A 16,175-nucleotide genomic window follows, 5' to 3' on the forward strand; every position below is an offset into this window, starting at 1 on the left:
CATCCACTACCCAGGAACCCAGGATTCTGAGAATGAGATCATTTGTCCAAATGTAAACCAGTCAGCAAATGGCACAGAGCAGTCCCGATCTGGTTAGATGGCTCAGGGGACTAAATTCTTAACAGTTGCTTTACCCCAAACTGGGAAGATCCTCAAGGAGCTGGATTGGCCCAGTGGCTGCAACTTTGAGCAAACATAACTCTGTGAGGATGGCACAGGACGGGGCACTGCCTTGTCCTGCTGAAGATAGGGTCGCCACAAGTCCAGGCCAACCCGATGGCACCTAACAATGAGAACGAGCGGGTCTACCACGAGCTTTAGGAGCAGCCCTGGTGGCGCAGAGGTTAAGTACCAGGCTGCTGGTGGTTGGAGCCCCGCAGCTGCTGCTCATGGGGAAGGCTGTTGTTGGTTCCAACCCATGGCGAGCGCCCCATGGCCAGGAGAAGGACGCCCCGCCTGTGTTGGAGCCTAGCAGCACTCTCGGGGCAATGCTTGGCCATTCCTGCTTCATGCTTCGACAGGAACCCAGGGGGTCCCCTTTGCCCCACCGAGGGTCTGGAGTTTCGGAAGTGCGGGTGAACCGGCTCGTGTGTACCCGCAGAGACCTCCATCACATCGGATGGCTTGGGCTTCACCCAGTGACGAGTTTGCCTGAGTCGCTCTGCGTTGGTCTGTTTCAGATGTACCATCGGATCCGCCACTCAGAGTGCATCTACCGGGTCACCATGGAGAAGCTGTCCTACCACAGCATCTGCACGTCGGAGGAGTGGCAGGGCCTGATGCACTTCAGCCTCCCGCTGCGGCTCTGCAAGGAAGTGGAACTGTGAGCCCCACCCCCCCGCATGCAGCCCCGCTTCTCCCCTGTGACCCCACTCTGCTCAGGGACCGGCTGGTGGTGTCTCGGCTGGAAGCCAGCTGGGCTGCAGGCTCCGGGCCACCGAGGATGCCCGTGCTTACGCCGACCCAGTTCCACCTGTTGTGGTTGAAACGCAGGGGCCCTGGCTGTGGGCTGCTTACTGTTTGGGCTGATAACCACACGGTCAGGGGTTTAACACCACCAGCTGCTCCTTGGGAGAAAGAGACTTTCTACTCCCCTGAAGAACGACAGTCTTGGAAGCCCACAGGGGCAGTTCTACCCTGTCTGGGTCCAGTCGATGGCAGTGAAAATAGCAGGTCAACGAAAAAGAAAAGCTTCAGGGCAGCGGTTCTCAACCTGTGGGTCGTGATCCCTTTGGGGGTTGGATGACCCTTTCACAAGAGTCGCCCAATTCATAACAGTAGCACAATTATGGTTATGAAGTAACAAAGAAAATAATTTTATGGTTGGGGGGGTCACCACAACATGAGGAACTGTATTCAAGGGGCTCGGCAATAGGAAGGTTGGGAACCACTGCTTCAGGGGAATCCAGGTCTGGTGTGGGCCTCCCTGTTGGAAACAGAGAACCACCCCCCCCCCACACACACACACCACACCACACACACACACACACCACACACACACACACACACCACACCACACACACACACACACACACACACACACACACACACACCCCACTCATACAACCCACATAGCATGCACAGGGAACTGAAACGTGGGCTGGGAGCCTATTCCCCACACACGGACCGAGCTCATGACGTCCATCCTCACGCAGCGTGGCCTTGCCCGTGCTGCTCCTTCTGGGGCTCCAGGGCCTGCACTGCAAACGGAAAACCGGCCGTGATGCTGGGTGCTCATTGTTTCTCCCTCCAGGCTTCAATAGGAGGCAGCTCCGACACATGCTTTTGACAAAGGGGTACCCCTACCCCTTGATTTCATGTGGCCCTCATACGGTGTGGCATCCTTGGCTCCATCCGTGCAGTTTGTCGCTTGCCGGATGGTGGCATTCTTTGGTGTGGGTTGTCTCACTGAAAGATGAGCACGGGCGTAGGTGCGGGTGACACTCCTGAGAGAAGGCTTGCGGGCTCCCCTCCCGAGGGCTTTGCATCTCGAAAAGAAGAGGAGGCAGGTGGCTCCCTGGGCCTCTGTGCTTTCTGGAGACGAGGCCCAGGGACCCAGGGATGTCGCTTTCATCGCTGGTGAGTGTGTGTGTCCTCAATGCACGAAGTGACAAGCGGCCTCTCTCTGGTTTCAGATTCCACTTCGACATCGGTCCCTTTGAGAACATGTGGCCCGGCATCTTCGTCCACATGGTGCATCAGTCCTGTGGGATATCCTGGTACGGAGGCCCCGAGTGCCTGTTTGTTTGTTTGTTTCAGGCAAGATCGGTTACCTCTCCTCTCCCTTAGCTGTGTCCCTCTCTGCCACCTTGGCTGAAGGCTATCTGAAGATGGGGACTGCGTGAAGCACGGTTTCCTAAGTCTCCACGTGAAGGCACGATGGCAGTGCCGGGACGAGCAGCTGGGCTGTCATCTCTGCGGGGACAGATGACCAGGCCTTTCTCCCTCGGGAGTTAAATGGAGCCAGAGCCCCCCGCTCACGTTACACAGCTGTTAAAAGAGATGGATGGGGGCAAGAGTCGGTCAGGCAGTTACGTGTGTCCCCTGCTATGGTCAGTCGTTTCTGAGTCACTAGAGTCTGTCCTAGACGTGGTCGCTGTCGGTTCTGCGTCAGAGGGACCTGAGGGAGGAGAGCAGGACAGAACAGCGGCCAGTCCTGCGCTGTCCTCACCCTGGTCCTGAAGCTTGAGCTCATGGTCACAGCCGCTGTGTCCGTCCATGTCCTTGAGGACCTTCCTCTGATTCACTGCCCGCCTGCTTTACCAAGCACGAGGGCCTTCTCTGGGACGGGGCTCTCCGGGTGACATGCCAAAAGCACTGGAGACAACATCTCTCCATCGCTGCTTCTGAGGAGCACTCTGGCCGTGCCTCCCTTGATAGCTGATCTTCTGGGACATAAGCACACAGCCTCCAGCGGTCAGGGGTCTGTGTTTGAACTCGCCCAGGCATCCAAGGGCCTGTGGGAACGGACCAGAGTCAGTGTATTCGCCTCTGTTTCTGTCGGTGGCTTCTTCTGATTTGCCGTTTTCAAGGGGTGGCTCAGGGAATCCAAGCACCAACTCCGAGTCTTCCTTAGATAGAAATCAAGAGCCTTCCCAGGAGGTACCCTTAAAATGCCAGCTGCTACCTTATAATAACTTCACGGACACTGGAACCTTTTCCGTGAGGGAAAAAGTCCTGGTGGTCTACAGTCTTGACTTCCATGAACTCACATCTCGCTGGTCCTTCCCAGGACCCTCTCTTACATGTGAGGGAACCCTGGCGGCAGAGTGGGTTCGTGTGATAGATTACAACCACAAGGTCAGCGGTTTGAAAACCACTCTGTGGGGGAAAGAGGAGGCCTTCTGTTTCGTAAAGAATTACGGGGTGGAAACCCACAGGGGCGGCTCTGCCTTGTCCTGCAGGGTCACTATGAGTCGGAATCCCCTTGAAGGCAGTCAGAGAGAATTCTGTGTCCGGTGGGCATGCTTTGCATTAAGCTGCATCAGATCTGCTTGTGGGGTTGGCCGGGCTCTACATCAGTGCGCATAGGTACGTCATGGCAACAAACGGTGTAGGGGAATTAATCATTTTAGCCGCATGGTGGAACACAGAGTTAGAGTCTTGGAACCCATGGGGCTGGCTTTCCCTGTCCGGGAGGGTCACTAGGAGTCGGCAGTGACTTGGTGGCACTGGGTTGTTTTGAGCTTCACCGACGTGGTGGCATGCGGACAGTACCACGTCTGACTCAGTGTACCCTAATCATTTTACTGGGTAGGGCTAATAGCTGGGGAGGCAGGCCTCTCAGAATGCCTATTTGCAGTTGAAAATGTGCCCTTGGCACAAACTGGACAGGACAGTGGAGTTTGCTCTGTTGCCCGAGGGTTCCTGGAGGCTGCAGAGCGTGTGTGCAAAGGCTAAAGACGAAGTGGGATGGGGAGAGGCAGTGCGGGGTGGGGTGTGGGTGTCCACTGGTGAATGATTCTGGTTCTGGCATTTCCTCCCCAGTTGGCCGAGGTAAGGTTCTCCGCTCTCTCACTTTGACCTGGCTGCACAACTAGAGGGAGAGGGGCTGGTGATGTCACAGGGCTCACAGACCCCTGCCTGCCAGGGGTGTGCAGCAGCAAGGGGGACTGGCATTGTAGGTCAAGAGCCCTCGTCTGGACTGTGTTGACCAAGCCTTAGCTCAGAGGGGCCCCATGGTTTCTCCTCCAAAACCTCTCCCTCACCCCTGCCCACAGCTTTGACCTGGAGAAGTTGTGCCGCTTCATCATGTCTGTGAAGAAAAACTACCGGCGCGTCCCCTACCACAATTGGAAGCATGCCGTCACGGTGGCCCACTGCATGTACGCCATCCTGCAGAACAACCAAGGGCTCTTCACGGACCTGGAGGTGGGTGTGGGCACCTGGGGCGCCCAGGGAGGCAGGGCTGTTCCTGTCAGAATGCACTGCGCACTCACATGAGCCCAAGTGTGTAGGGAACCCCTGAACCTCTGTGAGAGACACCCAGGCAGTGTGTGGGTGGGTGGGTGGCTTTGAGGAACAGAGATGTGGGCCGGGCAGCATGGTTACAAATAAAATGTGTGTGCCGGCTGCCGGTGTCTCCTAAAACTTCTTCGAAACCATGGAGGAGCGACAGCCTAAACTCGAAGTGTTCACAAATGGCAGACGTTAATTTAAAAGCTGAGTTTGCTGTCTGAGGGTGGTCCTGTGGCCATTTCATAAGCTGCCTTTGTGTGCTTAGTCAGAAAGCGTACGTCGGAGTCCTGCACTGCGTTTCGGCAAGAATTGTGTCCACTTTAATATGTGTGGAGCCACGGCGGCGTAGTGGTTACGTGTGCGGCTGCTCACCGCAAGGTCAGCAGTTTGAAACCGACAGCCGTGCTGCAGGAGAAAGACAGGGCTTTCTACTCCCATAGAGTTTCAGCCTCAGACTCTCACAGGGCTGTCCTACCCTGTCCTCTAGGTCGCTGTGAGTCGGCATCGACCTGATGGCAGGGAGCTTTGGATTTGGTGGTGGTGTGGCAGAAGCATTATACCGCTCACTCACCAAACGGTTGAAGGTTTAGACCCACCAGATGCCCCAAGGCAATGAGTTTGGTTTGTGTGTGTGTTTTAAAGTAAAGCAAAAAAAAAAAAAATACAATTATAGTGAGCAACATAGTTTTGTTCAGATTACCTGATGTTTTCCAAAAAGCAAAAAGGATAAAAAAAGAATGTATGAAAAACCATGAAGAAGAGAGAAGTATTTTCTCACAGCTTGGGAGACGAGAGGACTGCGCTCAGGTCACTGGGTCTCAGAGAAGGCTCTCTATTTTCTCTCTCTCATGGGTAAGCTCTGGGCACCATCCCTGTCCCTGCCCCAGCCCTGCCAAGGTTCCTTTGTTCTTTGGCGACACTTACGTGGCATTTCTCCTCTGCCAAGTCTGCGTCCTTCTGTCCAATCTGCTTGGGGTAGCACCCAGAGATTTTCACCTGTAGGGGGGACTCTGCACTGACTGCCTCAAGACTATGCTGACGAGAGTCTCTTGGACAAACTAAACCCTTATTCCCAAGGAGGATCCCATCCACAGGCAGCGAGAAGGTTAGAATTCACACACACACACACACACACACACACACACACACACACACACACCACGCATGCACGCACATACACACAAATGGGGGCCACGTTTCAATCCACACCACACAGTACTTAACATCCTCTCCTGTAAGAAATATAGATGGAGAATTTTCAACTTCACCAAAATAGCTCCAAGCCATCGCTCCTTCCGCTCCTCCGTCCTCTCAAAGCCGAAGTCTTCTGGAAGGGTGTGAGCAGGCGACTTTGTCTTCTTGCCCCTGAGCCCTGGGTCAGGTGTACATCTCTTGCTGGATAGAGAAACCAGCGACGGGCGAGATGCTCATTTGGTCTCAAGTCCACCACAAAAAATGACGCTCTGGGCTTTATCTGATCCTGCAAGCCTGAGGCCATGGTGCAGAGCTGGATCTCAGCACTGGAAGACTTGGAGATGTCCAAGGGCACTCACCCAATGGTGGTCGTAATCCTCGTCTTCAGGGCCCAGCGAAGTGACAGCGCTTCTTCCCTCTGAAAGCCAAGCTGATTTCCTCTCTGCATTGTCCTGACCATTCAGGGTCAGGCCTGAAGGTCAGTCCTCTCCCTGGGCCACTCGCTGCACGGCCAGTGAGGCTGACTGAGGAAGCCCAGAGATCAAATCCCACACCCTCTCCTGTCCTGTGCCGTCAGCCCCTGAAAGCCCTGCCTCACACTCCAGGCGACAGCGGATCCGCAGAGCAAGGACAGCGGTCACCTCTGAGGGGAGAGGGTGGTCTTCTCTCAAGGCCGAATCCCACCCTGGGCTGCAGCCATGGCCCTCCCCGTGATGTCACAGATGGGAAAACCAAGGGCGACATGATGCAGATCCCCATGGAACAAGGACCTTCCCCCAGAGCTGACCAGAGAGTAAAGGCTGCCTCCAAGCCTGGTGCCCCGAGTGAGGGCTTGTAGCCTCCTGAATGAGAGCGGGTCAGCGTGTGTTGGTGAAGCCACCACTGGTGGTATTTCCGTGATCACAGCCACGTATAAGCCAGAATCGCTTATCTCCAAAATAAAAGCAGGCTACGCGGGGAAGATCTGTTCTTTCTCCTGTAAGTTTGTGTAAACAAGTTCCCACTTCAGTAAAACCCGTCCTTCGGAGACTTTTCAGATGAAGGGGGCGAACCCCTCGTCTGTCTTTCCATCACCAGATGGCCCGTGAGCCCGAGCAATAGCGGGACGGTGCACTGGAGCTGTGGGAGCCGAGGGGAAGGCAGCATCGGTGGGAAGAACATGGCCTTGCTATCGCTCGACTCTGATGTAATTTCCCAATCTGCTTCTGGAATGGATCCTGTTATGACACTTTCCTTAAAACGATAATAATATTAACAACAATGACAACAAATTCACATGGCTTTGGCTACAGAAGAATCCCCCAAAGCTGACAGGAGTGCTTAGATCTCTGTATTTACAAAGAGGGTGTTTAATCTTCATGTGATGGGGCATTTATCTTTCCCACCCGTGCTCGCACGCGTCTCTGGGCCTGAGCTGCTCTCAGAGAGCTGGATTTAAAACATGCTCTGCTCTTATCCCCGTTGTCACGAGAAACAACACGGGGAAACTGGGGAGGAGTCTGACTGTTGAGTTTCTGAGAAGAAGAAGAAAGGAGAGAGAGCATAAAGCAGAACTGAGCCCACACAGAAAGCAACGGGCTTGTCCAGGGCGTTTTGTAAGAGGCACAGCTAGACCCTGGGTGCTGGTGGCCACCTCCGATGTTGGCTGATGGCCAAGTTAACCCTTCTCTTATCCCAGGTCCCTGTTGCATTCAGTAACCTTGGGCACACCACCCACACCTGGCCTCCTCTGGCTCCCTGTGACCACGAGGCAGGGGTCAGACATGCCTACACGCTTTCTTCTTCTTTACCGACTCTGACACTAACCCTTCCCCCCATGCCACCGTGCTCCTGTCCTGGGCTCAGTCATTCCTTGCAGTGACCCCAGAGAACTCACCCACCGACAGTGCTCATGCCTCAGGGGCCCTACCAGGGAAGTTGACAGACAGGCTCCCACAAACCAGGCTCAGCAGACAGTCAGGATACAGTCCCTGGTTCCACAGCAAGAGCTCCCCGCAGCCAGCAGCTGCATCTCTCTCCCATCCTTACTTTCTCAGTTACGCGGTCCCTTGGCCTTGGCCTTGGCCTCCATGGACCAGGAAGCCAGCCTACCTGTTGCTCTGTCCCACAGTCCCAGAGTCTCAGGCCAGATGAGAAGGCACCTCATAGATTCAGGGCTGCTCCCCTGAATCTCTGTGCCACAGTGCCTGGTCCCTCTGGTCTTGGGCGGCCCCTGCCACTTCAGACAGAGATCTGGAACATGTTCTCCAAGGGTGTGGGCTTTCTCTCTGCTGCTTCTGCTGCTGCTTTGAAGACAACTCAACTAGACCCATCCCTTCTACTGGTGGGACACACACACACCCTTCTGGCATTGTCCCCACCCCCAATCCCTTCCCAACTCATTTGGTGGGAGTCACTTGAATAGAAGAGCCACATGAAGAGGTCTACTCCCCCAAACCTGTCATGATCACCTTTCGCTCCATCTGTCCCATAGCGTAAAGGGCTGCTAATCGCCTGCCTCTGCCATGACCTGGACCACCGGGGCTTCAGCAACAGCTACCTGCAGAAGTTCGACCACCCGCTGGCTGCTCTCTACTCCACCTCCACGATGGAGCAGCACCACTTCTCCCAGACCGTGTCCATCCTCCAGGTAAGAGCCCGCGGGAGCCCCTTCAGCCCCTGCCTGGCCACTCAGCATTGGACCCCAGCCACGCTCTGCAGGCATGGGGTTTATGGAGGAGGATTCTTCTGAGGAGAGCGTTGGAACGTCTGCACATTGGTTGCCCCACGCGTGGCTTGCAGGTCTCTCTCCCTCCAGTCACTGAGCCGATGGGGCTTGTGGCGAGTGTGCAGGGCCAGCATCTGGACCATCCACCACCGAATAGGTTTTGAAAATAACGATGGCAACATGTAGACAAAAGTTCTCAATACAGTGGATGCACGGATTGTTACAAGAGCTGTAAGAGCCCCAGATAAAATGGTTTATATGAAGAAGAAGAGGAAGAGGAGAAAGATGATAAAGAAGAAGAAGAAGAAGAAGAAGAAGAAGAAGAAGAAGACGCTGAGCAGTGAGCCTGAGAAGGTGGACGCCCACAGTCCTTGTGTGCCCTTTTCTAACCACTGATGCCAAGGTGCCATGTGATGCCCCCCGCCAATGGCCGGCCTCGCTTCACCATGTGGAGCAGGGCAGGAGAGCAGTAGGGGTGGCGAGGCTCTGGACCCTCAGGGACTCTTCAGCCTTGCATTCCCCTGAGCCACCATCACACTGTGTCCCCCCTGAGCCTGCGGCTGGGTAGGAAGTGGGGACTTGACTCCCTCAGACCACTCACCTCTGCACACCACACCTGGGGCTTGATCCATCATGTGGCTCTCCCCTCCTGCATCACCCTGTCTCTAAGCCATGGCGCAGTGACCAGCACTCAGCTCCCAGTGGAAGGTCAGTGGCTGGACCTGATGGCTTCTCAGCGAGGAAGGCAATCCCTCCTTCCAGGAAGGTGGACCCCTGGAAGCTCCCAGGGATACATCTGCTCTCTCCCCGTGTCTGCAGGAAGCAGGCTTGGCTTAGGGGTGGCAGGCTTGTGTTTCCTCTGAGCTCCTCAGATCGGTCCTCCACATGTATGCCACCGTCTCTGCCCTCCTGCTTTTGCGGCACCAGTGGCCCTCTGCATCCAGGCTGTGATCCTGGCTTCTAGGAGACAGGCTTGTCTGATGAGTGGGCACTGCCTGATGAAGATCCCTGCTCCTCCTGCTCCTGGAGTTTGTCTGTGTTCCTCACCCCCATCCTTCGGACCCCTCTTCCCAATGAGCAAGATTGACTCAGATGTCCCCTCCAGAAACGTATTTCTGAGTCCTGGGTGGCCCTGGGTCACCCACTGTTCTGTGGCAGGCCCCTGAGCTCCTCAGCACACTCAGGTCTTAGTTGCTTTTGTGTTAGTGTGCAGGCATGCGAAGGCTCTGCGGTCCTGAATGATAAGCCCACAGCCTCTAGCACACGGGGGTTGCTATGAGTGTGGCCAGTGCAGACCGAGTGTAGACCTGTGGGTAAGAGGACTCAGGGTGGACAGAACCACTTGGGTAATGTTCAGAGACAGGACATCACAGGCTTCATGTCGCAGAACACGGACAGGTGTGTCACCTTGGACCCTGGGCGGGGTGGCCCCTGCTTGGAAGGTGGTTGGCATGTCTTCACTCAGTAGACTATTTTTAGAAAACATCTGTGGGCAAGAAAGTGGACCGTTTTCTTCCCAGACATGTACCCAGATGCGTTCTGTTTCCAGGTGGTTGCTGTTGTGGTTGTGATGTAGCGTTTGTGTTGGGATCATGCCAGTGTGGGGATATATTTATGTATTCTCTTTCCTAACGGGGTGAGAATGAAGCCATCCCCCTTGGACCCCCCCTGACTTCTGCCTGCTGCAAACACCACATCAATGAAGTCCTTTGACAGACCTGTTGACGATGATTTCTCTCATTGTGGAGAACAAGGCTTTCTCGTAGTTCCGTGAATCTTGAATCGTCACCTGCTGTGGACAGTGGTTCCCATTTCAGAAAGTCCTCCCCGCACGTCGTGTTAGGGCCCTCCGATGAACAATTCACTGCCTCCGGCACTGTCCCCTTTCTCCCGGGCCATTCGCAGGAGATGGCGTTTGCTGCCGATGGCGGCACAACTGTGGACGTTGGACTCCATGCTTCCTTTGCTCACAAACTAGAATGCGGGAGGCAGATGCCCTCCTCGTCTGTCCTTATCTGCAGGTGTATCCCAGACAGAGGCGGCCGCTGGCCACCCAAACCCACCTGGGGGTCAGTCTGGGTTTGTTCTCCTTCTCACTGAACTCCAAGAGAAGCCGTTTGGCCACAATTTCATAGATGCCATAGCATTCGTTCAGCCGCTTATTGGAACGTCAGTTGCCTGGACACGGCTTTTTCCATCTTTATTGTCCATCCCCTCCTGAGGGTGAGCTAATGTCCATGCAACACGTGACTGCATTTAACTGCTTTCAACACAACCAGTAAGTGGCAGCACTGGATGGAAAAGTGAGAGGTGTGGCCTCCGGTGTGATATTTCGTTAGCATTAGTCCTTGTTTTGTGAATGATGCAGGAAGCATCCAAAGACGATGGAGGTCATACACAGCCGCTACTCCCAAATGAGAGCTAGTTCACATCCTACCGTTTCAGGAGGTAGCATACGAGCAAGAGCCAGTGGCGCCGAAGGAAGACATTCACGCTGCACTGAACACATTGGCCAGAAACGAGGCTCCAGGCCTCGATGGCACACGCACTGAAGTGTTTGGACAAGCTCACGAAGCGTAGGAAGCACACGTTCCTCTATGCCGGCGAGTTTGGAAGACCGCTACTAGGCCAACTGACTGGAAGAGATCCGTATTTGTATCCATTCCCAAGAAAGATGATGCAACAGAATGCTCAACCTGTAGGAAAATATCACCTATTTCACGTGCAAGTCAAACTTTTCCAAAGAGGAGGCAGAAGAAGCGATATCACTACCCAGGTCTGATGGATCTTGGCTGAAAGCAGAGAATGCCAGAAAGGTGTTTACTTGTGTTTTATTGATTACGCCACTGTGGTCACTGTGGATCATACCAAACTGTGGGTAACCTTGAGGAGAAGGGGGCTTCCAGAACACTTCGATGTGCTCCTTCAGAACTTGTGCGTGGACCAAGAGGCCGTTGTGCCGACAGAACAAGGGAGCACTGCATGCCTTCAAGTCAGGTAAGGGGTGGACAGGCCTGTATCCTCTCAGCATCCTTTTTCAGTCTGTATGCTGAGCAAGTCGCCGGAGAAGCTGGATTCTGTGGAGAAGAGTGTGGCACCAGGATTGAAGAAGGCTCACGAACAACCTGCAATACACAGATGACACAACTTTCCTTGCTGAAAGGATGACGTGAAGCACTTGCTGAGGAAGATCAAGGGTTGCAGTGTTCAGGATGGATTGTAACTCAATGTCAAGAAGACCAAAATTCTCACAATGGGACCAATAGGTAATATCATGCTAAATGGAGAAAGGGTTGAAGTTTCAAGGATTTATCTTGTTTGGCTCCACAATCAATGCTCATGGAAACAGAAGTCAAGAGATCAAAGGATGCATTGTGTTAGGCAAACCTCCCGACCAAGACTTCTTTAGAGCATTGACTAGCAAGGAAGTTACTTTGAGGACTAAGGTGCACCTGACCCAAGCCATGGTATTCTCCACTGCATCATAGACATGTGAAAGTTGGACACTGAATAAGGATGACTGAAGAAGAATCGATACATTTGAATTGTGGTATTGGAGAAGAATATTGAAAGTACATGGACTGCTAAAAGGACAAACCAATCCGTCTTGGAAGGAGTCAGGCCAGAGTGCTCCTTACAGGCATGGGTGAGAAGACTTCTTGCATAGTTAGGACATGTCCCGAAGAGACCTGGCCCCGGTAAAGTAGAGAAGCAGCAAAAAAAAGAGGAAGGTCTTCAAGGAGATGGATGGGCACTGTGGCTGCAACAATGGGCTCAAGCCTGGGAACAGTTGTGAGGATGGCGCAGGACTGGGCAGTGTTCCTTCCTGCTGTGCATAGGGTTGGTATGGGTCAGAACCGACTCTATAGCACCCACCACCAACAGTCTTAAGTTTTTATACACTGGTATAGTGGTTGGATGCATCATGTGATTAAATATCAATGTGTTGTGTGATTTCGAGATATGGGACATGATCAGTTCCATAGATTTTTCCATCTTAAAAAGCCCCCCAGTCCAGTTTGGGGCAAGTTGGTGAGGAGGGAGGGAAGTGTGGGGGTCAGGCGGACCAGCAAGCCAGTATAGAATTCCGAGCTAAAGGTAGGAAGCATAGGGCTTCAGGGTTTTTTCCAGGGGGAGTGTTATTTAAGAATAGTAACATTTTACAAGCATTTGCAGGAAATATTGCTCTGTCCGCCTACAGCCCCAGACCACAAAGACATCGGCTTCTGTGATGGCTCTGAAAACCAGACTGACCGCATCCCCACCTGCCTTTGGTTCCTGTTAGCATCGGGCATTGCTGGAGCTTGTCCGAAGGCTCTCAGCATTTTCTTTGTAACCCTGTGACTTTTCGGTGGTGGTGTTAGTTGCCTTGAATCGATTGCATTTCTTGGGTGGTACATCTTTACAGGAGCCGACAGCCTCACCTTTCTCCCCAGGAGCAGCTGGTGGATTTGAACCACCGACCTTAATCAGCAGCTACTCCACATCTAATCCATAGCACCACGAGAGTGCCTTTACTATTACTAAAAGGTCGGTTGGTGTGGTTGGGTTTTGTTGGAACAAGAGATGACCCCGCCATCTAAATAGTCCCATGTAGTGAAGGTAGCTCCATTGTGTGGTCCTTTTTGTAAAGAGAAGCCAACATGCTGCCCGTTTCAACGTCACTTTGAATGCTGCTTTAGTTTCCTCCAGAGCTGAAACCTGCATGTCAGGTGGGCACTGCCTGTGTGTGTGTCGTGGGCGGCTTCCGATCTGTGTTTTTCTCACAGTTGGAAGGACACAACATCTTCTCCACGCTGAGCTCCGGGGAGTACGAGCAGGTGCTGGAGATCATCCGAAAAGCCATCATTGCCACGGACCTCGCCTTGTACTTCGGGAACAGGAAGCAACTGGCGGAGATGTGCCAGACTGGCTCGCTGAACCTCAACAACCAATCGCACAGGTACACGTGGTCTTCTACAAACCGGTGCTCCGGAGCCTGGGGGAAGGCTACCTGGACGACATGCCTGTTTGAGGGAGGGAGGGGGATGACACAAGCAAACAAACAAACAAAATTCATGTCGGTTTGCTTTTCAGATGTGCATTTGATGTAGAAATGCTTTGGGGAGATTGTGTTGATTTACAGAATTGCTCATCGGAAGACCCATAATGCCTGGCATTAAGTGTTCAATGCATCAAATCTGTTCTTGAGATGTTCTTCAATTCAGGTTGTAGACACCTGGGGTCTTAGTTCCATTATTGGATCATTGACAATGGGATAAATCCATTTTATTGATCTACTGCCCAAGAACTCTTTAATGTGTTGAAAAGCAAGCAGGTTACTTTGAGGACTAAGGTGCGCCTGACCATCGCCAGGTTGTTTTCTGTCACCTCATCAGCACGTCAAAGTCAAAGTTGGACATAGAATAAGGAAGACCGGAGAAGAATCTATCTGTAACACATTTGATACTGAGATGACGGTGGGCTGTGCAAAGAACAAGCAAAGCTGTCTTGGAAGAAGTTGAGCCAGGATGCTCCTGAGAAGCCAGGATGGTGCGACTTTATCTCTCATATTCTGGGGATGTTGTCAGGAGAGACCAGTCCATGGAGAAGGACATCACACATGGTGACGTCGAGGCGTACCCTACCAAGGAAAGAACCTCAAGATGGATGGGCACCGTGGCAACCCTGGGCTCCAATCTGAACAGCGATGAGGATGGCACAGGACCGGGCGGTGTTCTGTTCTGTTGGACGTGGGTTTCCATGGGCCGGAAGTGACTGGATGGCCCCTCGCAGCAGCCACGAAGGACTTGCTCACAGGAGGTGCTGAGGCTGAGGGAAATACAAATGGGAACGCAAGCTGGCCCTGCAGGAACAGACACGGCAAAGAGAGAGCAGATGACTGCGTCTCAGAAAAGCCAGGGCGGGCCATGGACCTGCTAGAATCCAAAGGCCGGCTCCTGAGAAAATGCTAATGGGCTTGTTTTTCAGGATCCGAGTCATATTAAGAAAGTCCAGGTGGTCGGCATATAGAAATGGCATTCCACATTTACCCCTTGCCGTCAGGTGGATCTCAATTCCTGACAAACAAGGACAGAACTGCTGCTGCCAGTTTTCCTGGCTGGACTGCTTATGGAAGCCGATCACCTGGCCTGACTTCCGTGGCTCCTCCGGGTGGGGAGAAGGGCCACCAGAGACTTGGCGATCTCATATCTACCATTACCATTGTTGTCGTGAGGTGCAGTCAAGCAGATTCCAACTCATAGCACCCTGTGGACAACCGGACAAGACGCTGCCCCGGCCTCTGCCCTCTGCACAATTGTGCTGATGCTGCAGCCCGTTGGTGGCAGCCACTGTGTCCGTCCACCCTGTCTAGGCTCTCCCTCTCTTTCGCTGCTCCTCCACTTTACCAACCCTGATGGCCTTCTCCCGTGACTGGTCTCTGCTGACAACATGCCCGAAGTACATGAGGCCAAGTCTGGCCAGCAAGCGTTTGGGCTGTGCTTGTTGTGAGACAGACCGATCTGTGTGCCTCACATACTCCGACCACAGACATGTGGAATGCCCTCAGAGAACTTGAGGTAGGACCGACCGAGGCTCATACCGGTCCGTGGCCTGTCTGAGAGCTGCGTGTCTCCGATCTGTGTTCTTGTCCCCGTCCCAAAGGAAGACAGACGGAAGCCTCACTCCCGAAAATGCTGACGTCTCGCGAGATTGTGCGACCAGTCTGCAGCCGCCAAGCTGACCAGTGTCCTATGGTTGCGTTCTAGAGACCGTGTCATTGGGTTGATGATGACCGCCTGCGACCTCTGTTCCGTGACAAAGCTGTGGCCTGTGACAAAGCTGACGGCCAATGATATATACGCAGAATTTTGGGCTGAGGTATGTCTTCGAGTTTTATATAAACATGCACAACATATAACACACAGAGGAGGGCTTGTGGAGAATGAAATAATCAAGACCTTAGTTGCTCATGTTGCTAGTTGTCAGCTATATTCACACATGGGAGTGCTCAGGCGTGGGGTAGATGGGTGATAAGAAGCAGCAGCTTGCTATTTCTCACTTAAGTAGTGTCTACATTTTTTATCTCAACTGAAGGAGTCGTAGCATATTTTCTGAACAGTTAGGCAACGGTTTTCCTCGTTAGAGGCTGATGGATTGTCGTCCAGTAAGCATCTGCGTGTCGTCCGTGTCCTCCGCTCTTCAGGTAGGCATTTGTCCCACGGCCTGTTGGGTTACCTAGACCTACAGGTAGAAATTAAGGATAATAATTGTTTCCCGTCAAGCTATAAGTACGTGCACACCCACTGAACGCTGCCCATCTGTCGATGAATCTGATAATCGGCTATTTCAGGAGAACTCCTGACGTGTGAAACAAACATATAAATTATCTACTTCCCTTAAAGCCTTTCCTGAATGTAGCCATCTAAGTGATCAGTACTGTGCTTTCCAGCCATCTCCTCGTGAGTAACCCGTAAGTCTGTAGTATCCAGCATCCTTCTACTCCCGCCCCCCGCTGGGTACCTCACTAGGCTTCCTTGATGGACACACTAACCCTCCAAATGCTCCAGGCCTCTGCTTTGGCTCAAAGAAATCAAAGTACATTTGGAGGACAAGCGTTTGATAGTTAGTGATTCATCAGGAGAGGCACCCCCCCCACACACACCATTGAGCCAATACAGACTCACAGCGACCCAATGGGCCAGGAGAACAATCATTTCCCACCACCCACACCAGGAGTTTCAGACACACTGCACTGTCTGCTCACCTGCCAGTGATGAATCTGATGATAGTTGATGTCAGGGTCTGCTCTGTGGGTTTGGGGACTGTAACTCTG

The 16,175-nt window shown here is 53.1% G+C and overlaps 1 protein-coding gene across 1 annotated transcript in view; it reads left to right on the forward strand.

Annotated features, from left to right (window-relative positions):
* PDE10A (phosphodiesterase 10A) overlaps positions 1–16,175 on the forward strand; it is a 203,292-nt gene that overhangs the window by 176,625 nt on the left and 10,492 nt on the right. The window contains exons 14-19 of the mRNA XM_075554279.1: positions 681–823; positions 2,136–2,219; positions 4,221–4,371; positions 8,126–8,281; positions 13,129–13,301; positions 15,109–15,220. Coding sequence (XP_075410394.1) covers positions 681–823; positions 2,136–2,219; positions 4,221–4,371; positions 8,126–8,281; positions 13,129–13,301; positions 15,109–15,220 — 819 coding nt within the window. The remainder of the gene's footprint in view (positions 1–680; positions 824–2,135; positions 2,220–4,220; positions 4,372–8,125; positions 8,282–13,128; positions 13,302–15,108; positions 15,221–16,175) is intronic.

The sequence above is a fragment of the Tenrec ecaudatus genome, chromosome 7 (genome assembly GCF_050624435.1).
Source record: "Tenrec ecaudatus isolate mTenEca1 chromosome 7, mTenEca1.hap1, whole genome shotgun sequence".
In the NCBI taxonomy this organism is placed as follows: Eukaryota; Metazoa; Chordata; class Mammalia; order Afrosoricida; family Tenrecidae; genus Tenrec; species Tenrec ecaudatus.